The sequence below is a fragment of the Ornithorhynchus anatinus genome, chromosome X4 (assembly GCF_004115215.2).
Source record: "Ornithorhynchus anatinus isolate Pmale09 chromosome X4, mOrnAna1.pri.v4, whole genome shotgun sequence".
Classification (NCBI taxonomy): domain Eukaryota; kingdom Metazoa; phylum Chordata; class Mammalia; order Monotremata; family Ornithorhynchidae; genus Ornithorhynchus; species Ornithorhynchus anatinus.
The window spans coordinates 3,158,368-3,178,946 of record NC_041752.1 but is presented as its reverse complement, the minus strand read 5'-3'; the positions used below and the strand labels follow the sequence as shown (position 1 = coordinate 3,178,946).

Sequence of the window (20,579 nt, the reverse complement as noted above, 5' to 3'; positions counted from 1 at the left end):
CAGGGCGCTCCGGCCTGGCGACCAGAGCTGCCCGGTGAGTAGTCAGCACTCCGGCCTGGCGACCAGAGCTACCCGTGGAGTAGTCAGCCTTGTCGATGCCTCTACTCGGTGGGCCTGGGGCCACTCTGGGTGGGCACGCCTGGTGGGCCCCTCGGAGGGCAGGGAGGGGCAGGGAGCTGCAGGTCTGGGCTCTCCCATCCAGCCTCCTCCCGCCCCGGGGCTTCCCCGCCCGCCGTCTTACTGATGAGGTTTAGTCCTCGTTGGGTGGAGACACTCGGCTCCCCGGCTTTTTGTGCTGGGCACCCCCAGAGCACCGAGGCTGGGAACGCCCTTCCTGGAAAAGGGAGGAGGGCGAGGAGGAGGAGACGACACCCGGGCAGACCCGAAACCAAGAGTCTTCGACCCTTCTGTGGCTGGATGCAGCTCCTCTGGCCCGTCCAAGCCCGGCCCCCACCTCCCTTTCCGGTCACAACCCATCACAGTGGAGAGAGCTCGAGCCCCGGCGTCAGAAGGCCATGGGTTCTAATCCCCGCTCCGCCACTTGTCTGCTGGGTGAAGTCACCTCACTGGGCCTCATTTACCTCATGTGTAAAATGGGGATTGAGTCTGTGAACCCCACATGGGACAGGGACTTTGTCCAACTCGATTTGCTTATATCCCCTCCGGCTCTTAATGCAGTGCCTAGCACACAGTAAGCGCTTAACAAATACCATCATTATTATTATTATTATTATCGTTAGCCCTCCCAACCGGTCCCAGCATCCCCGGCTTACTGGGCCTACAGGACTATGGCAGGCTTGAGAGGGACAGGAGGAGGCCTGGAGGCTGGAGGCTGCACACGCCTTCGTGTGACCTCAGACAGACTCCCACCTGTCTCTGAGCCTCAGTCTGCCAACCGCCGCTCAAGGTCCCCGAGGAGCTGAGGTGACCGGGACTGAGGTGCTGCAGCCTCCCTTCCCTCCTCTGGCCCGGCTCGGGCGGGAGCCCCGTGGACACCCTTGGCGGGATGCCACATCTGGACCGGAGGAAGGGAGTGGCCGGTCCTCCTGGGGCTAAAATCCAAGGCGCCATGCCCAGGTGTGGTCTGAACGGTGAACAGGCAGGGTCGGGCTAGTGGCCAAGAGAATAGCCACACTGATCACACATCCAAGGTGGGAGGTGGGGGATGAACCGGGTATTCTGACACATCACACACACACACACACTCAGGCCAAGCCTCCACATGAGCCAGAAAATACCACGGGCATTCACACCTATGGCCGGGGAAGCTGAGACGGTCCCAGGGAGCTGGACACATTTGGCGCTGGCCTCAGGTCGCGAGAGTCCAAGTCCGGCGCGGCCTGGCACGGGCTGGTGACCCAGGGAACGTGCCCTCCTCCCCGCAACATCAGGCCCTGGGGGGCTGGCCCATGTCTCCCAGATCCGGGGCTCAGAAGCGTGTTTGGCACATAGTCAGCGCTTACCAAAAGCCATAAAAACCAAATACCAAAACTTTGGGCAGGCGAAGGGGAGAATCAGGGCCCAGAAGAGGCCTGGTCCCAGCCGGGACTCCCCCGGGTGGCCGTGGCGGAGGTGATATAGGGTCATCTCCTCAGTGGAAGGGCAGGGGGTGACCTTCTCTCCCGAGGGGCCCCCCACCCCCCGGGCCCCCGCATGCCGGAAGACCATCTGTAAAACAAATCCCACCATGAGGCAACCGAGGCACGGAGAAGTAAAGTGACTGGCCCCAGGTCCCACAGCGGGTAAGTGGCAGGGCCGGGATTAGAACCCAGGTCCTTCTGCCTCCCGGCTTTCGCTCCTTTCATCTCCTCCCACAGCCCCCTCCCCGCCGCCCCCACCTCTTGGACAGATCCAACTCCGTCAGGGCCGCGCTAGGTGTCCGCCCCCACCCTCCACCTGGGACCCACCCTCAGCCCTCGTGAGACCACTCCCGGGGACCCGCTGTCGACTGGTCCAGCTGGCTGGGTGGGGAAAGAGACCGGGCTCAGCAGGGGGTGCCGTGGGATAAAGAGGAATTTAATGGAATGAAGAGAACAGCCCCCAGAGCTGGGAAAAGTCCCGGGCCACTCTGCACCCAGGAGTTGTCCAGTACGGTGCTCCGCATGCGGGAGGCGCCCAGTACAGCGCTCTGCGCTCGGAAGCGCCCAGCGGACCGGGGAGGTCCCCAGCAGGAGGCTGCCGGCGGGCAGGGCCCCTTCGCCCCTCGGCTCCCCGGAGGGTGGGGTGAAGGTACTCCCGCCCCTTTGCTGGGGGCTTCCCCAGAGAATGGCCACATCTCCCCATTCTTGGGTGGGGGGCAAGGGGGGGGCGTACCGGCGGCAGCCCCCAGTCTGGTCCGTGGGGGGCGTCCCTAGCAGGGGGACTCCAACTGCGCGGGGGCCACCTGGAGCAGCGCCCTGCCGTTGGGGGCGGGGGCCGCCATCACCGCCTGGAGCTTCTGGGGCAGGTCTCCGTCCGGGCACACGAGCTGGCGGACTCTCTGGAAGACACGGGGGGGGGGGGGGCGGGGCGGCCATGGGGAAACGTCCAGTCTAACCCCTCCCCCCGGCTCCCTGGCCTCACTCTCCCCAGCCTGACCACCCTCCAGTTCCAACGGCCAGCCACAGAAACCCACCTCCACCTCCATCATCCCGCCTCCCAAATTCCCAGCCACTCCCTCAGACCACCCCTTAATCCTAGCTCCACTTTCACATCCCTAACCCCAACTCCCTATCCCTGCCACATTTTATTAGCCCAAACCCCAGGTTCTCAGCCTGCCTCTTACTCCTAATCCTCCCCTAGATGCCCTAGCCACCGCCCCCCCAAGAATTCCTATCCCCATCCCCCTCGACCCTCCTCTGGATCCTCCCTTCTATTCTGCCCTCACACCTCATCTTCCATCTTCCACATCCTATTTTTCCCAGAGAGCTCAGGGGAAAAGAGTGGCCGATCCTCTTTCCCCTCCCTCACACACCTATTCTTCTTCCTATTCCTTATTCTTCTGCCCTCCTTCTCCTCTTCTTCCTCCTCCCTTAAACTTCCTCTTTCCTTCTCCTCCTCATCCTTCATCTTTCTCTCTTTCTCCTCCTGCTCTCCTCTTTCAGCTTCCTGCTCTCCCACAGTTAGTCTCCCCTCTCCTCCCCGCTCCAGCCTCCCACTTCCCCACAACCAAGCTTCCTTCTCCCCCGGCTCCGGCTCTTACGTTCCGAGTGCCAGTCTCACCTCTGCCAGGGAGGAGCCCTTGGTGGTGGCGAGCTTGTAGCCGGCCCAGGCGGGAATGCAGACCATGGAGGAGACGGCCAGGAGCCAGCCCAGCGTGTCACCCCACCATGGATACAGGTACTTCTTGTTGTACGTCAGCGGTGCGTACTTGGCCAGGGAGAAGACGAACGTGGCCTGGAGGGGCCGGGGAAAGGAGGAAGAGTTAAGCAATTAGTCAATCAGTGGTTTTATTGAGCACTTACTGTGTGCCAGGCACTATACTAAGCGCTGGGGTAGATACAAGATGATCAGGTTGGACACAGTCCATGTCCCACAGGGGCTCATTTTTAAAAACTATTTTCATGGTATTTGTTAAGCGCTTATTGTGTGTCAAACACTCTTCTAAGGGTCGCGGTAGGTACAAGTTAATTAGGTCAGATACAATCTTAATTCGATAGATGAGGCTGGATTTCCTAGCCAATGCAGAGAAGTTAGGTGACTTGTCCAAGGTCACACAGCGGACAAGTGATATCACATCACTTTGTGGTATCAAGGGGTGTGCCTGTGTGTGAGCTCACTACTCTGGGGAGCTACTGCTTGCAGGAGGGTATGAAGCCCACAGGATGCCAGTCGGCAGAAAACCTCCCAAAGGCGTCTCTTAGGGGGTTCAAATCATGTCTATTATGGTATTTATTAACTGCTTACGATGTGCCAGTCACTGTAGTAAGCGCTGGGGTGGATACCAGCAAATCGGGTTGGACACAGTCCCTGTCCCACACGGGGCTCACAGTCTGAATCCTCAGTTGACAGATGAGGCACGGAGAAGTGAAGTGACTTGCCCGAGGTCACGCAGCAGACAGGTGGCAGGGCCGGGATTAGAAACCAGGTCCTTCACGCTGCTTCATGCTGTCAGGCTCGGTTGGAGTGGGGTCTAACCTCCTTCGGCCTCAGTTTCTCCCTCTGGGGAATGGGGAGAGCTCTCCTAAAGTTCTGTAAGGCGTCTGAAAGAGGGTGAGTGGAGGGAACATGTCTGCCAATCCAATCACACTGTACTTTCCCAAGTGCTTAGTACAGCGCTCTGCAAATAGGAAGGGCTCAATAAATACCACTGATGGATAAAGTGGACTGTGTGCCGTCTCGGGGGCTCTTACCAAGCAGACGGCAGGCGTGAAGAAGAGCCAGCAGTACTTAATGATGGGCCACGGCCGGTAGCCGATCATGTCTTCGATGTTGTCGTAGAAACGCCCGGCCCCTACGGGGAGAGGAGGAGGAGGAAAATCCCATCTATTAACTATGGGGGTCAAGAGGAGCGGGGAAGGGACTTGCGGGGGGGAGCCCAAGTCTTCCTTGTGGGCTCCAAGTGGGTATGATTGGTGGTTCCCTTCCTGGGAGTGATAATAATTGGGGTATTTGTTAAGCGCTTACTATATGCCGAGCACTGTACTAAGGGCTGGGGTGGATACAAGCAAATCGGGTGGGACACGGTCCCCGTCCCACATGGGGAGCACAGTCTCAATAACTGAGGTAACTGAGGCCCAGGATAGTGAAGTGACTTGCCCAAGGTCACACAGCAGACAAGGGGGGGAGCGGGGATTAGAACCCATGACCTTCTAACTCCCAGGCCTCAGGGACCGCAGAGATGTCTGTAAGTGTGATTCTGCTCGGAGGCAGAGGGTTGGTCAAGATGACCTTTCTGTGAAGCTGCTGCCCGGCTGGAACAGGAGAGTCCGGGCTGCCCCGAGCTGGAAGTTTCCGGGGTGGGGACGGGGCTGCAGAGGTGTCCCGGGGCCGACGCTCACCGTATACCCAGGCCACGCAGACGGTCTCAAAGATAGCCACAAAGAGCAGGCACATGCCACTGGCCGCGTAGTAGTCGAAGAGCTGGAACACGTACATGCCTCCCTGCCCGCGGGGAGAAAGGGGAGTGTTGGGGGTAGCTCGCTCCTGGTGGGTTGCGGCCCGTTTCCCCTCTGGACAGGTCCCGTGTGACCAACCTCACCCCCACCCCGCTCCCAGGCCGGGACTTAGCCTCCCAGGTTGCTGGGTCAATGCCCGCCCCGGGCCCCCGCCCCCTCCCTCACCTCCGTGAGCATCACCAGTCCGATGAGGTAGGAGATGACGGAGACCCCCAGGATGAGGGTCTCTCTCCGGTTCTTCTTGCGGAAGACGTGTGGATACATGTCCACCAGGGCGGTCACCAGGCTCTCCACGCACACAAACTGGATAGTGGGGGCACACGGAGGGTGAGGGCCGGGGACCCGCACCCAGGGCCCTGCCAACCCCAGAAAATCCCACAGGAATGGGGCCTGACCACCCAGCTGGCGCGAATCGTAGCCCCCGGACTGAGCGCGCCCCCCTCCCCCCCCATCGTCTGTGGGCTGTCTCCAGAGGTGGTCGTTGGTTCTGGGCCGGGGGCAGCGACAGGGTGGGTGTTCATTCTGGCAGGTACCTGGCTGTCCAGCCCCAGAAGGACTACCATGAAGAAGAAGCAGCAGGCCCAGAGTGGGGAGAAGGGCAACATTACCACCGCCCGTGGGTACGCGATGAACGCCAAGCCAGGGCCTGTAGCGAGAAGTCCGGAGAGACCCCTCAGCGTCCCCCCAGGATGGCCTCGAATGAGGACCCCCCACACACCCTCCCAGTCCCTGTCCCATATGGGGTTCACAGTCTTAATCCCCAGTTTACAGAAGAAGTAACTGAGGCCCAGAGAGTGAAGTGACCTGCCCAAGGTCACACAGCAGTCAAATGATGGAGCCAGGATTAGAATCCAGGCACTCTGAATCCCAGGCCCGGGCTTTTTCCACTAAGCTATGTTGCTTTTCCCGGTCTGAGAATTCCAAATCAGGGCTGAAAAGCCCCAAAGTGGCAGCTTCCTGGCTCCGTCGTCCATTGAAGCCTGCCCCCTTACTATCCCCCCTGCCCAGATCCCCGCCCCGTCTCCCCTACCCCCGTAATCAAAACGAGAAGTCGGCACCTCTGGTTCCAACCTGCCCCATCGCTACCCTCCATGGGGGACCCTGGGACCCTGGGGGCTGGTGAACAAGGTCTGACCTAGCTCCCTATCGACCCTCCTCCTCATCCAACCTGCAGGCGAGGTCTGAGCGATACCACGCACCTGACTCTGCCACCTCGGAGATGGGCACCCCCTGCTCCTGCGCCATGAAGCCCAGGATGGAGAAGATGGCAAAACCGGCCACGAGGCTGGTGCCGCTGTTCAGGAAGCAGAGCGCGATGCAGTCCCTGGGGCGGGGAGAACGAGGAAGAGATGGAGGAGGAGAAGGAGCAGGAGGAGGGAGAGGATGAGAAGGAGGATGAGGGGGAGGAGGAGAAAGAGGAGGAGGAAGAAGAGGAGGAGAGGAGGAAGAGGAAGAAGAGGAGGAGAGGAGGAAGAGGAGAGGAGGAGGGAAGATCAATTTTAGCAGCCCTTGGCTTCGGGGCGCCCCAGTCCTTTATCCTAGACAGAGGAGCTACGGGGGTAGCCTAATCAAGAGGCACATCCAGGAATCGATTAAAAGCACCCCCAAGAGGAGCTAGAGTCAATCATGGTTGAACGGTGGCCGGGGGCTTGGCCAACTGGATGTAAACATTCACCGACTCCTTCCTAGGAATTAGAAATGCATCGTCAAATGTGACCAAACTAGCCCAGGTCTCACCCCGAGACCAAAAGAAATCCAGCCTCTAGTCAGGAAAGAATTTCATCTTTCCAGGCCTTGGTCCCCAGCTCCCAGGGGAGTCTGCTCTCAGATGGTCCCCTGCCCAGGGAAGGTTTGCTGGACTGGTGTGAACTCAACTGCGGAAACCAGAGCTTCCCTGGGAGCTTCTGGAGAGTGGCCGGGCTTTGCGATCCTAAGAATGGGCCTCCCGGTTAGTCAATCGTATTTATTGAGCGCTGACTGTGTGCAGAGCACTAGTAAGCGCTTAGGAGAAATACAACAATCAACAGACACATTCCCTGTGCACAACGAGTTAACAGCTAACAAATAATTGCGGTGTTCGTTAAGCACTTACTACTTGCCAGAGCCGGGGTGGATACAAGCAAATCGGGTTGGACCTGGTCCCTGTCCCACGTGGGGCTCACAGTCTCAATCCCTATTTTACAGATGAGGTAACTGAGGCACAGAGAAGAGACGTGACTTGCCCTAGGTCACACAGCAGACAAGTGGTGGAACCCATGACCTTCTGACTCCCAGGCCCGGACTCTGCCCGCTAGTTCACGCCCAGTACGCCCAGGGCTGAGTGCCCATCTAGCAGTTCCTGGATCGTTCTCAGGTATTAAGCCCCCTTTCCGGTGGGAGAGGGGGAAGCTGGCCTCTGGGGTGCCGTGCCCAAACGTCACCCCAGTTTCCCCGTTACCTGTAGCAGTTGTTGTGGTAGGTATTGTAGCTGCCCAGAGCAGTCAGGCACCCTAGACAGATGGCATAAGAGAAGAAGATCTGAGTGCCCGCGTCCATCCACACCTGCAAAGGGAGAGGGCGAAAGAGCTGAGCCTCGGGAAGACCCTCTCCCCTCCCCGCCGGAGTGGGGTGGGCACTAGGTCTCCAGCGCAGCCTGCGGAGTCGGGAGCGGGGGACTCGGTGCCAGGGAGAATACTAACCATAATAATGTTGGCATTTGTTGAGCGCTTACTATGAGCAGAGGTTCTAAGCGCTGGGGTAGATACAGGGTCATCAGATTGTCCCACGTGAGGCTCACAGTCCTCATCCCCATTTTAAAGATGAGGTCACTGAGGCACAGAGAAGTGAAGTGACTTGCTCACAGTCACACAGCTGACAAGGGCCAGAGCCGAGAACACGACGGAGAAGCGAGGGAGCGGCCGTGGATGCCGGGATCCGCCCGCCGGGACCCTCCAGCCCGGGTCGCGCGATGGCTCCTTGGCACGGTCGATCGAGATCCCCCTCGAGGCTGTTAGCTTGTTGGGGGCAGAGTGTGTCTGTTACGCTGTTCTATTTTAATAATAATAAAGTTGGTATTTGTTAAGCGCTTCCTATGTGCAGAGCACTGTTCTAAGCGCTGGGGGAGATACACGGGAATCAGGTTGTCCCACGTGAGGCTCACAGTTAATCCCCATTTTACAGATGAGGTAACTGAGGCACAGAGAAGTTAAGTGACTTGCCCACAGTCACACAGCTGACAATTTTATTCTCTCAAGCTCTTAGTACAGTGCCGTGCACATAGTAAGCGCTCAGTAAATACGACTGACTGACTGAGAACTCAGAGGGGGCAAGAAGCTTGGGCTCACTGGGCCAGAGGGTGCTAGGTCGTTAATTAGTCTGTAAGCTCCTCGAGGTTAGGGATCCACCGATGGTATTTACCGAGAGCTCACTGTGCGGAGCACTTGATTGCAATAAATCAATCGTATTTATTGAGAGTTTTCGGTGTGCAGAGCACTGCACTAAGCACTTGGGAAGTGCTGCATACCGTAGGTGCTCAATAAATACCACTGACTGATTGATGTGGGCTCTGGTTGGGGTTCGGTGCGGCTCTTCTACAGCAAATTAATGATGACGACGATAATAATAATAGTAACTGTTAAGCGCTTATTCTGTACCAAGCACTGTACTGAACACTGTATTAAGACAATCAGGTTGGACACAGTAGCTTCCCACAAGTCTAAGGGGTGGGAGAACAGGTATTGAACCCCCATTTGACAGATGAGGAAAGTGGAGCCCAGAGAAATAGCAGGGAACGTGACTACCCACTCTGGTACGTTGTACTCTCCCAAGCGCTCAGTAAGGCGCTCTGCACACTGTAAGCGCTCAATAGGTATGATTGATTTGCCCGAGATCACACAGCGGGCAAGTAGCGGAGTCAGGATTAGAACCCACGTCTCCTGACCTCCAGCCCCCGGCCCTTTCCACAAGGCCACGCTCCTTCTCTGGGCGGCTCTCGGGGAGGTAGGATGGGACAACCCCTTGAGAGAGGTAAATCTGGACCCAGCTCCATCCCCAGCCTAGCCCTTTCCCAGCCTCGGTTTCCCCAACTACACCCCGGAGAGGCCGATCCCGGGCTCTCGGGGACGTGCTCGGGAGCGGGGGACGAAGGCGGTCCTGCGGGGAAAAAGGTCCCGGCCTCCTTGAGAAATAAAAAGCCCTAGATAAATACCAGGGAATTGTGGTCACAGTTATTATCTCAGCTGCCCGGAGAGGCCCGTGCTTGTGATGATTCCCATTTAACAGCTAGAATAACAACCCAGGGAGATGGGGATCAAGGGAACCGAGGCTAAGCAATCCTTTGGGTCTGCAGGAGACAGGAATCCCACTGGGGCAGGAACCCTCCCCTAGGCACTTCCTGACTTCAGAGGATTTCTGGTCTCGGCCTGAATGTTCTCTTCGCTGCACCCCTGCAGGGCTGCTGTTCTATTACAAAGCGTGCCCAAGCTGTTGACTTAAAAACGGTCAAAAAATGGAAGTTTTGCATTCTCACCGAGACCCCATCCCCTCCATTTTCCTCCCGACCCTACCCTTTTTACTCCCCGGGCCCCCCACACGCTTCCTCCATCACCCCAACCGAGCTCCACTCCCCGCTGAAGAGAAGAAGCCCAGGGGATAGAGCCCCAACCTCTTAGTCGGGAGACCAGAGTTCTAATCCCGCCTGCTGGGTGACCTTGGGCAAGTCATTTAACTCCTCTGAACCTCAGTTTCTTCATGGGCAAAACAGAGAAATACCCGTTCTCTCTCCCTTTCAGACTGGGAACTCCGTGTAGGGCAGGGACCGTCGGATTCAACTGTCAGCCAGTCGCTCGTATTTATCGAGCGCTTGCTGTCTGCAGGGCGCTGCACTAAGCGTTTGGGAGAGTACGGTACAACAATATCACAGACACATTCCCCCCCCCCACAGCGAGTTTTTGGTCTAGAGGGGGAGACGGACATTCATTTAAATCAAGAAATTACAGATCTGTGTGTAAGTGCTGTGGGGCTGGGGGCCGGGAGGACGAATAAAGGGATTTTATCTACCCCAGTATCTACTTCACTGCTTGGCACAGAGGAAGAGAGTAGCAAATACCATAATTATTATTATAAGAGAGATTAGATAAGAGGGACAGGAGCTAAACAAGCGGGGATGAGAGGTCTCTGGGGTGGGCAGAGGGCACGGCGAGGTGCCCGAGGTTGCCCTGATGGGTCCCTGAATTGGCCCAGTTCGGAGATCTCAGTCATGACAGCTGGATGTTCCAGTCCCCTATCCTTGCCTCCTCTAATAAAAATGAAAACTGGAGAGTTTGATTTGTGCTTCCTATGTGCAGAACACCGTAGACCCAGGATAATCAGCTCAGACCCAGTCCCCATCCCACCCAAGCCTCCCAATCTGAAGGAAAAGGAGAACAGGTATCTTCCAGCACGGTGTAGTGGATAGAGTACGGGTCTGGAAGTCGGAAGGTCATGGATTCTAATCCCGGCTCCGCCACTTGTCTGCTGTGCGACCCTGGGCAAGTCACTTTCATTCATTCGTTCAGTCAAGCGGGTTTATTGAGCGCTTACTGAGTGCAGAACGCTGTACTAAGTGCTTGGAAAGTACAATTCGGCAACTTCACTTTTCTGTGCCTCTGTCTTCTCATCTGTAAAATGGGGACTGAGGATGTGAGCCCCACATGGGACAGGGGACTGCGTCCAACCCGATTTGCTCTATTCAGCCCAGCACTGTGTCTACCCCAGCGCTTAGAACAGTGCTCTGCACATAGTAAGCGCTTAACAAATACCAACATTATTAAGAGTGCCTGGCACATAGCAAGCACTGAACAAATACCATAAAAAAGGAAATACCGCTACTCATTACCGCTATTTGTGTTGGAGGCCCAGAGATGCCTCTGTGTTCTGCTTTCTCCCCCTCCCTTCACTGACCCTCACCCCCACTGGAAGCTCAACCCTTTCTGCTGCGGGAGAATATTAAGGCAGCCCAGGAGCCCCCCAGCTCCTGAAGGCAGGGGGATGATGGTGATGATCTCTGTGGGTCCTATGGGACCAGGAAGAAGAATCGGGCCCTGACTTCCCTTTCCCTTTCCATCCCAACTTTCCAGACTTCTCCATCCCTGGGGGAGGGGGGTTTGGGAGAGTGGGAGGGTCTCTGCTTGAGGCATCTGGCAGCCCCCCATGGGCCCGAGTTACGGAGGGGTCCGGCCCAGCAGAGAGAGGAGAGAGCGCCAACAACGGGGCCAGAGTTCAGAGGTCAAGGCTCCACTCCATCCCACACCCAGAAGGGGGGAGCCCGCCTGTGGGGCTGGCCTGCGGCCAGCCTTTAACAGCTGTCCTCTCGAGGTGCCTGGGGGGCCCCCAAAGACCCAGTGGGGGCCGGCATGGAGCAGCGGTCCCCACCTCCTTCCTCCAGTCCCCTCCCCTCGCAGCAGGGATGAGCATTCCAGCCAGGGGAGGGGGCCTAGAGGCCCCCACAAGATCCTGCGCATCCTGGAAGAAGGGGGATGATGATGATGATAACAATAATAATAATATTTTCTTAGGTACTTACTACGTGCCAATCACTCTAGTAGGCACCGGGGGAGATACAAGATAATCACGTTGGACACAGTCTAGGTCCCACATGGGGTTCACAGTCTAAGTAGAAGGGAGAAAAAAGATCGAAGTGACTTGCCCAGAGTCACACAGGATGGAACCGGAATTAGACTGCAGGACCCTCGGTTCCCAGGCCTGGGTGCTTTCCTTCCGGCTACGCTGCATCCCTGACCCGCTGACCGCCGTGGGTCACTGGAAAATAGCCTGCAAGATCCATCCAGGCCTAGGTTCCCTTTTTGTTTCCAGCAGAGGGAAACAGAGAACGCGCTCGGACCCCTCCAGCCTGACAAATTTCCCCCATCTCTGACTTTTTGGCCAGAGGGAAGCAGTGTTGTCTCAGTGGTTAGAGCCGGGTGCCGGGAGTCGGGGAGACCTGGATGATAATAATAATGATAATGGCATTTGTTAAGTGCTCACTATGTACCAAGCGCTGTTTTAAGCACCGGGGTAGATACAAGGTAATCAGGTCGTCCCACGTGGGGCTCACAGTCCTAATCCCCATTTTACAAATGAGGTAAAGTGAAGTGAAGTGGCTTGTCCAAGGTCACACATCGGACAAGTGGCGGAGCCGGGATTAGAACCCAAGACGCTTGATTCCCAAGCCCTTGCTCTTTCCACTAAACCAGATCTAATCCCAGATTTGCGACTTCCCTGCCTTGTGCGAGTCACTTCACTCCTCCGTGCCTCATCTGTAAAATGGGGATTCAATAGCTGTCCTTCTCCCTCCCTTTTAAGACTGTGAGCCTCGGTGTCTGATCTGACTGTATTGCACATAGTCACAGATATCACAGTTGTAATTATTATACTTTCCCAAGCGCTTAGTACAGTCGGTGCTCAATAAATACTATTATTACCACAACCAGGCACCAGCACGCAGCCCTCTGCCTCCTCTCACCCCCGGGCAGTGGAGAGACTTGGAGACAGGGCGAGTTGGGAAGAGAAGGGGACGGCTGAGGGGGTCCAGGCTTGAGCCCCTCGGCCCTCGGACCCCGCCCCGGCTCCTTACCTGGGGGTCCCAGAGGCGGGTGAGGTTGGGGTACAGGTAGAACTGAATTCCCTGGCCGGCTCCGGGCAGAGTCACCCCTCGGATCAGCAGCACGAATAGCATGAGGTAAGGGAAGGTGGCGGTGAAATACACAACCTGACCAGAGACGGGATAGGGAGCGTGACCACTCAGCCCTCCTGGAGCACCCCCAGCCCTGCCATCCCACCTCGGTCCTGCCTTTCTCGCCCCCTGTTGCAGCCAGCGCACAGCGGGGGACCCTCAGCTCTGCCCTCGCCTCCCCGCCAGGATCCAGCTTTCTCACTGCCAGCCCCATCGCCCCGCAATGAGTTCTCTCCCTCTTTTCCTTCTTTCCTCCCTCGCTACCTCCCGGAACCCCTAAAACAGCCCTTCCCGGGAGCAAGGCCTCACCATCCGTCCCACTCTACGGAGGAGGAAACCGAGGTCCAGAGAGGTTAGGCCTTTTGGTCAAGATCGCACAGCAGACGGGGGGCTCCGAACCGCTACCAGGAGGAGGGTTTCCTGAAACTCTGCCTCTGACCCCTAGATCTGTATCTCACATCAGCGATGTCTCCCCTAAACTCTCCACTGTCTGGGCCCCCTCCCAGATTTCTCCAGCAGGTCCGACCTAGCCCCCTGAAAGACGAAGGAAGCCCCTATCTCTCTCTCTTCTCCGGATCCTCACCCCCACCCCACGGCTCAGGAAAGGGCAGGGCCCGAGCTAGTCCTGGGTCCCAGGAGGGCACCTCCGGACCCACCTTTCCCGTGGACTTGACGCCCTTCCAGATGCAGAAGTAGCAGATGATCCAGGCGAGCAGGAGGCACAGGGCCAGCTCCCAGCGCAGGGCGCCCAAGTCATGAATGCCCGCCGAGATCTTCAATACCCGCCTCCTGGAGGGGGGGATGGGGGAAGGGGGCTGAACCCGGGGACTCCCGAAGCTCCCAGTCCCCCAACCTGGTTCGAGGATGCCCCTCCTCTGGAGTTCCGGGTCCGGCCACCCAACCTGCTGCCAGGACTTGCCTCCATCCCCCCAGAACTCTCTGCCCAGACTCCCACCAGCCCAGAGAGGTCCCAGTCCACTGTGAGGATTGACCCCCTACCCTCCCCAGAGCTCCCTGCCCAGACCCCAATCTGCTTGGAGCCCCCCGACCTGCTGTAAGGACCGGCCCCTACCCCCAAAAATTCTCTGCCTTCGCCTCAGTCTCGGGCAGGGAGCTGGAGCAAGGAGTCGTAAGGTGGGGAGAGCAGGGACAGTCGGGGAGGGGAACCCACTTACTCCCAGAATTCGATGACCGGGGAGGTGGCGTTCTCTGACATCGTGAAGGAAGCGTTTGCCTTCTGGAACTCCACACAGTGCTCTGGCCGGGGAGACGCGGTTGGGGAAGGAAGGTGGATGAGGAGGAGAAGAGGAGGAAGGGGAGGAAGAGACCAGACCCAAGTCAGCAGACAGCAACGACTGGACAAATATCCAGTGCCGCTGTCGGATTTAAAAACAAAACAAAACTGACCACTAGATTGTAAGCTTCTTGAGAGCAGGGATAAAGTCTACTGACTCTGATGTCCTCTCCCAAGTCAGTAAATCGCATTGATTGAGCGTTTACTCTGGGCAGAGCACTATGCTAAGCACTCGGGAGACTACAGTGTAACCATGAACAGACACATTCCCTGCCCATAGTGATTTTACAGTCTAGAGGGGGAGAGGGACCATAATATAAATAAATTAGAGATATGTACGTAAGGGCTGTGCGCTCAGCCCAGCGCTCCGCACACCATAAGTGCTCGAAAAATACCGTTCATTGATCGAGCCTACATGTCCTCCCTCGAACGGAGACTCTCCCAGCCCCTGATCATCTGAGGTGGTGAGCACCGAAGCGGAGTCAGGACCCAACCTAGCGAGGGAGCTGGACCGCGAGGCCGGGGGAGGCAGCGGGAGACTGGGGCGGTTGGGGAGGAGGAAAAGGGGGAGGGAATCCCTTACCTGTATTCCACTCGTTGTGGCAGCTGCCCCAAGGCAGGTCGGTGGTGAAGGAGCTGAAGAGGTAGAAGAGAGCCCAAGCCAGCACAATGATGTAATAGAAGTTCAGAAGGACCACGATCACCTGAGAGGCGTAGCCAATGCCTGGACGGGCAGGGAGAGGGGAACGTGGGTACCCAGAGGGGGAGGAGGGATGGGGCAGGGACTCCTAAAACTGCCCCACTAACCCCCGAAGTGACCCACCGAATCAGGAGCCCACGGCTCTCCTCCCGCCTCTGCCCCTTGCGCGCCGAGTGACCTCGAGCTTCTCTGGGTCTCGGTTTCCTCATCCGTGAAATGGGGATTTAGATCCCCGTTCTCCCTCCCCGCTCAGAGTGTGAGTCCCGTGCGGTACAAGGACTGTGTCCGACCTGGCGCTACTGCCTCTACCCCAGTGCTTAGCACATAGTAAGGGTTTAATAATAATAATAATAATGATGGCATTTGTTAAGCACTTACTACGTGCAGAGCGCTGTTCTAAGCGCTGGGGTAGATACAAGGTAATCAGGTTGTCCCACGTGGGGCTCACAGTATTAATCCACATTTTACAGATGAGGTAACTGGGGCACAGAGAAGTTAAGTGACTTGCCCAAAGTCACACAGCTGACAAGCGGTGGAGCCGGGACTAGAACCCATGACCTCTGACTCCCAAGCCCGGGTTTAACAGACATCACAGTTATTATTGTCTCCCCCCTCCCCAAAACCTGCCCTGCAGCTGGGGCTGTGGGTAGAGACTTGAAGGGGGTGGGACCGGCTGACCTTCAAAGATGGGGCAGATCTTCCTCCAGGCCGTGACGCCCCCCTGGCTCGTGTACTGGCCCAGCGCTGTCTCCAGAAGGAAGACGGGAATGCCACAGGTGAAGAGGAAGATGAGGTAGGGGATGAGGAAGGCTCCTGTAAGAAAACAATATCTGTCTGACCCCAGATTGGACCCTTCCCTAGGGTGACCCCGGATCAGACCGCTTCCCGCTCTGACCCCCGACCGGACCGTCCCCCGGGGTGACCCCTGACCCGACAGCTCCTTGTTCCGATCACCGTCCGGACCGTACCCCAAGCTGTTCCCTAACGGGACCCTTTCCTGGTGTGACCCCCCCTGACTGGACTGCTCCCTGCTCTGACCCCGATCACCCTTCCCCAGCACGGACGGCGACCCCCTCACCCCCAAAAGCCTGGCGGACCGTGGGCTGGGAAAGGAGGGGGCGAGGGGTGGCGAGGGCACCACGAGGAAGCAGCTCACCCCCTAATCCTCTTTTGACCAATGTACAGAGCTAAGCGGGTTAGGCCGGACGGGAAGCCTCCGCTAAACCCCCAGGCCCGCCACCAGAATTCAATTCACGGGGGGCTTCCCGAGACCTCCCCGCTTCCTCCCTGCGGTCCCCTCCATAATCCTAGAAACTGTCGGGGGGAAAATGAGAAAAGTGGGAGTGTTAGTGCCCTGTCACTGTTTGGGGCCCCAGCTGGCGACACCCCTTCCCAGGCCCCCCGATACAACCTGGGGCTGGAACGGGTGGACGAGACCTGGCTGCCCGGGAGCCGGGGGCCAGAGTCACATGACCCAGGCACCGCTGGAACCGGTGGCGTTTCCCTCTAGTAATAATTATAATGATAATTGTGATATTTGTTAAGCGCTTATCAGGCACTGTACTGAACGCTGAGATGGATACAAGCAAATTAGGTTGGCCACAGTCCCTGTCCCACAGAGGGCTCATAGTGTTAATCCCCTTTTTGTAGATGGGGGAATTGAGGCCCAGGGAAGTGAAGTGACTCGCCCAAGGTCACACAGCAGACAAGTGGCAGAGCTGGGATTAGAGTCTGACTCCCAGGCTTAGGCTCCATCCACGAGGCCGCTCGGTGCCCTAGTAGCCCCCTCTCCCTCCCTCCCTCCCTCCCAGCAAGGCTTTCTGACTTGCGGGACGGCGAAGGCCCCAGCCTTTACGGGGCAGTTGACCAAAAGCTGGTCCTCTGGGGAGAGAAGGAGAGAAGCAACACAACCTAATGGAAAGAGCATAGGCTTTTGGGAGTCAGAGGACCTGGGTTCTAATCCTGCTCCGCTAAATGCTTACCGTGTGTCCTTAAGTCGCTTTACTTCCCTGGGCCTCAGTTTCCTCATCCGCAAGCTGTCGATGAAATACCTGTTCTCCCTCTCTCTTGGACTGTGCACCCAGGTGGTACAGATGGGGGGACCGGGTCTGATCTGACTGTATTGTAACTACCCCTTCGCTTAGCACGGTGAAAGCACTTAATACCACCACCATTCTTATGCCGACGATTAGGGTTAGAAAGCGGCTCGGCTAGGATTCAGCGACACACTCCCGATTGATGCCGTCCTCTGACCCGAAACTTGGGGTAGGGGGGCAGGTGTAAAGTCAGCAGGTGGGCAGACTAGAGTGGGGCTGGTTGCCCTACCAGGAGGCTCATTTGATCACGGGATGACCCCAGGGGACGGGCCGCCCGCCCTGGGGGCTGGGGAGGGTCCAGGAAGCTGCCCACGGGGAGGGGGGCAATTCGGGGATCAGTGGGACCAGGGGCAGGCCTCCTGTGTCAGTGCCCCTTGCTGGCTGGGTGGGCAAGCCACTGACCTCCCCCGTTCTTGTAGCAGAGATACGGGAAGCGCCACACGTTGCCGAGCCCGATGATCTCTCCGGCCACGGACAGCACGAACTCCATCTTGTTGTTCCACTGGTCCCGCTCCAGGGTCCGCTTCTCCGACTTTGCCTCTTCCTCCTCCTCTTCCTCCGCCTTTTCCACGACTGCATAGGTTGGCTTCCTCTCCCCATTGCTTCTGGGTCCAAGCCCGCCACTATCCATCCCACCTGGAAAAGAGCACAGGACCAGGAATCAGGAGACCTGCTGTGTGTCCTTGGACAAGTCATCTCCTCAGTTTCCTCCTCTGTAAAATGGGGGTTCAATAAACATTCTCCCCTATCATCAGCCCCGCATGGGGCGGGGACTGTCTGGCCTGATTACCTCCTTCCTCTCCCAGTGCTCAGCACCAAGTAAACATGCAGCAAATAGCGTGATTATCATCATCGAAGGACACCTTAGGGGAATCCCAGGATTATTCTGGGTGGTGTCGATGGAGGGACGGTAGTTGAGGGAGCCCACTCCCCTTGTTTTTTTATGGTATTTGTTAAGCGCTCACTATGCGTCAAACGCTCTTCTAAGCACTGAGGTGAATACAAGCCGATCGGGTCGGACCCAATCTTAATCCCCATTTTACGGATGAAGTGACTGAGGCCCAGAGAGGTGAAGTGACCCGTCCGAGCTCACGCAGCGGACAAGTGGCGGGGAGAGCGGGAGAATTTGCCCTTCCCCTGCTGGCCCTGCCCGTTGCTGGCCTTCCCATGCTCCCTTGGACTGTTAGATGGCATCACCCGCACCCCAGGCAGGGGGGAAGGGCTCTGACTAAGTGGGGAGGTGCAGAGGGGAAGAAGTCAGGCAGCTCCCAGGTAGCTGGGAACTAGGTGAGCGAAGCCGCAGCCTGATTTCTGCAGCTCCTACAAAAGCCCCGCCCTACCCCGGGCTGGACTCGCCCCTTCTGGGAACCTTGGAGGGGCGGCGGGGGTGAAGAGCTCCCCCGCTGCCCCTCGCTCACACGGGCTGACTCCCCCACTCCCAACGGGAGGGCGGCAGCGGGATTCAGAAGGACCCGGGTTCTAGTCCCCGCTCCGCCACTCTGCTGCGTGACCTTGGCCAGGTCACTTCTCTGGGCCTCCGTTCCCTCGTCTGCAAAATGGGGATTAAGACCGAGAGCCCCTCGTCGGTCACGGACCGTGTCCAACCAGATCGGTTTTATCCGCCACAGTGCTTCGTATCAATCACTCAATCTGTCGTATTTATTGAGCCCCTGCACCGCGCAGAGCACTGGACTAAGTGCTTGGGAGAGTATAAAGTAACAGAGTTGGTAGATATGTTCCCTGTCCATAACGGGCTTGGTACAGTGCCCGGCACACAGTAAACGCTTAACAGATACTGTTCAAAAAAAAAAAAGGCGACGGCCGGAGACGGAGGGGGTTGCACTTGAGGCAAACGCGACCCCCATCTCCAGGGCGATAGTCTGGAACCTTCCTTCTTTCCTGGGTCTCTGAGCCTGTTCCCCATTGGCCCCGCCCAAAGGCTTCTGGGAGGAAGACCCCGAGCGCCGCCCCCCATTTACAGAGGGAGAAACCGAGGCCCAGGTCCAACTCACCCCTATCTCCCGGCGGGCAGCCCCCTCTCCACCAAACCCAACGGCCCCTCCAGCCCCAGCACCCTTCAGAACCGCCCGGGGAGGAAGGAGGCGTCCTCTCCACTCTTCTATCCCCGTCCCCCTCCCCTCCTGCCCGACAGGCGACCCCACTCCAGAAGGACGGAATCCCGTAACCCGGACGGGAGCCCGAGAGAGGAAGTGGTACCGACCTGCAGGAAGGAGCCGGCGAGGGGGTCTTCCCGGGGGGGGGTGGGGGGCTGGAGAAGAATCGTCGGGGGTCTCGGCGCTGGCTATTTAAAGTGTGAGCCGGTACGGCTCTGCCGCCCTGTAACTCTAAACTTCACCCGGCCCACATTCCGACTCCTGCCTCCCTCCTCCCCACGGCCCCTGAATAACTGCCTACACATGAGTGACTTCACGGTCCCGGGAGGGAAGGAGGGAGGGAGAAAGAGGGGGCGTAGCTGGGAGTCCGCTCACGTGTCCACGTGTGTGTCCCAACAGCTCTCCTCTCCCCTGGGTGGAGTTGACCCTTCCACAACCCCCTTCGCCCCCGACCCCCAGCCGAATACACCTGGGCCCATCTCTCCCCCGGGATGCCAAGGGAACGTCCGTCCCGTCCTTCCCGTCCGGGATCCATCCTCTCCCCGTCGGCCCCGGCCTCCTGATGGACCTTCCGGAAGGAGGTGGCGTTAGCCCAGCCTGGAGCCCGCCTCTGTCACCCACCGGTTACCCGGGGTCAAAAGACGGGCCTTCCCGCTGCCCTGGCGACGGGAAGACCGAGATCGGGGGGCAAGTACTCGAGGAACTAGAGCCAAGCGTGTGTAGTTTCCCTGAGAAAGTTAGTGAAGGCAGCCAGGAAGGGGCCTGGCATTCCTGGGGCCTCTTGTCCCAAGACTGGGACGAGGGAAGGGTTTCGAGGTGCTCCAGCCTCTCCCCTCTACTGGGGGGTAAAAGACCAGAATTCCCCTTTCAGTTCCCATTAGGACTGAAAGAGCAGCCTCGGCAAGGAGTCGGAGGATCTGGGTTCGGATTCCGGCTCCGTCAAGTGCCCGCTGCGTGGTCCCGGACAAGTCACTTCTCTGCGTCTCCGTTTCCTCATCTGTAAAACGGAAATCGTACACCTGTTCTCCTTCCCCCACCGATCGTGAGCCCCGTGTGGGACAGGGTCAGTGTCTGATCTGACTGTTACCGTTTCTCCTCCAGGGTTCAGCAAAGTGCTTAGCACCCAGGAAGCACCTACCAAATATCATAATCGTTACTATTCAACCTCCTCTCTCCTTGACCAGGCCCCTGCGGACCGGTTCGGACCTCAGCCCAGTGCTCCGCACGGGAAATGCTCAATGAATACCATCGGTTGATCGATCGATTAATGGGGTTGGTAGGCCCGCCCCCACCTCCGGACCCTGGCGTTCCCCGGAAAACTCCGGAACGGTGACGCGGCGCTCGCAGCTGGGAATCGAGACTCCGCGAGACTCTGACCCTCCTGCCCCGTGCCCGGGTCTCCCTCCCAGACCCAACGGGACTGAAGCTCTTACCGCGGGGAGGGGCGGGGTCCGGAGACCCCCTCCGAGTGAGACTCTTCCCTTCTCGGTGGGGGATCCCGCTCTGCGGGGTGGCGAGAGGACGGTTTACAGCATTCCCATGACTCTCCCGGGCAAGGGGCTCCATGCTGATTAACGATTAGCCAACAG

The 20,579-nt window shown here is 58.0% G+C and overlaps 1 protein-coding gene across 2 annotated transcripts; it reads right to left on the bottom strand.

The window, feature by feature from the left end:
• Window positions 1–1,995: 1,995 nt before the first annotated feature.
• SLC6A13 (solute carrier family 6 member 13) lies at window positions 1,996–20,535 on the bottom strand. Of its 2 annotated transcripts, none has more exons than XM_029054527.1 (15): window positions 20,424–20,535; window positions 17,279–17,512; window positions 15,459–15,593; window positions 14,664–14,804; window positions 13,962–14,043; window positions 13,443–13,575; window positions 12,688–12,822; window positions 7,534–7,637; window positions 6,296–6,420; window positions 5,630–5,742; window positions 5,262–5,399; window positions 4,980–5,082; window positions 4,332–4,432; window positions 3,202–3,375; window positions 1,996–2,479 (listed from the first exon to the last, which is right to left on the bottom strand). In XM_029054527.1, exons 2-15 carry the CDS (start codon window positions 17,505–17,507, stop codon window positions 2,351–2,353), a joined length of 1,842 nt encoding a protein of 613 aa, XP_028910360.1. In that variant the 5' UTR covers window positions 17,508–17,512; window positions 20,424–20,535; the 3' UTR covers window positions 1,996–2,350. The 2 variants fall into 2 exon arrangements, with proteins under 2 accessions (XP_028910360.1, XP_028910359.1); XM_029054526.1 differs by lacking the exon at window positions 20,424–20,535 and adding an exon at window positions 19,098–19,336.
• Window positions 20,536–20,579: the final 44 nt, after the last annotated feature.

Bases quoted from the DNA above. Each gene is read 5' to 3' on its own strand.
- SLC6A13 (XM_029054527.1), bottom strand. From the start codon at position 17,507: ATGGATAGTGGCGGGCTTGGACCCAGAAGCAATGGGGAGAGGAAGCCA. The intron at 12,823-13,442 runs GTGGGTCCGGAG...GTCTCTGGTCAG, and splicing joins GCGTCAAGTCCACGGGAAAG to GTTGTGTATTTCACCGCCAC. The intron at 5,083-5,261 runs GTGAGGGAGGGG...CCCCGCGGGCAG, and splicing joins GACTGGTGATGCTCACGGAG to GGAGGCATGTACGTGTTCCA.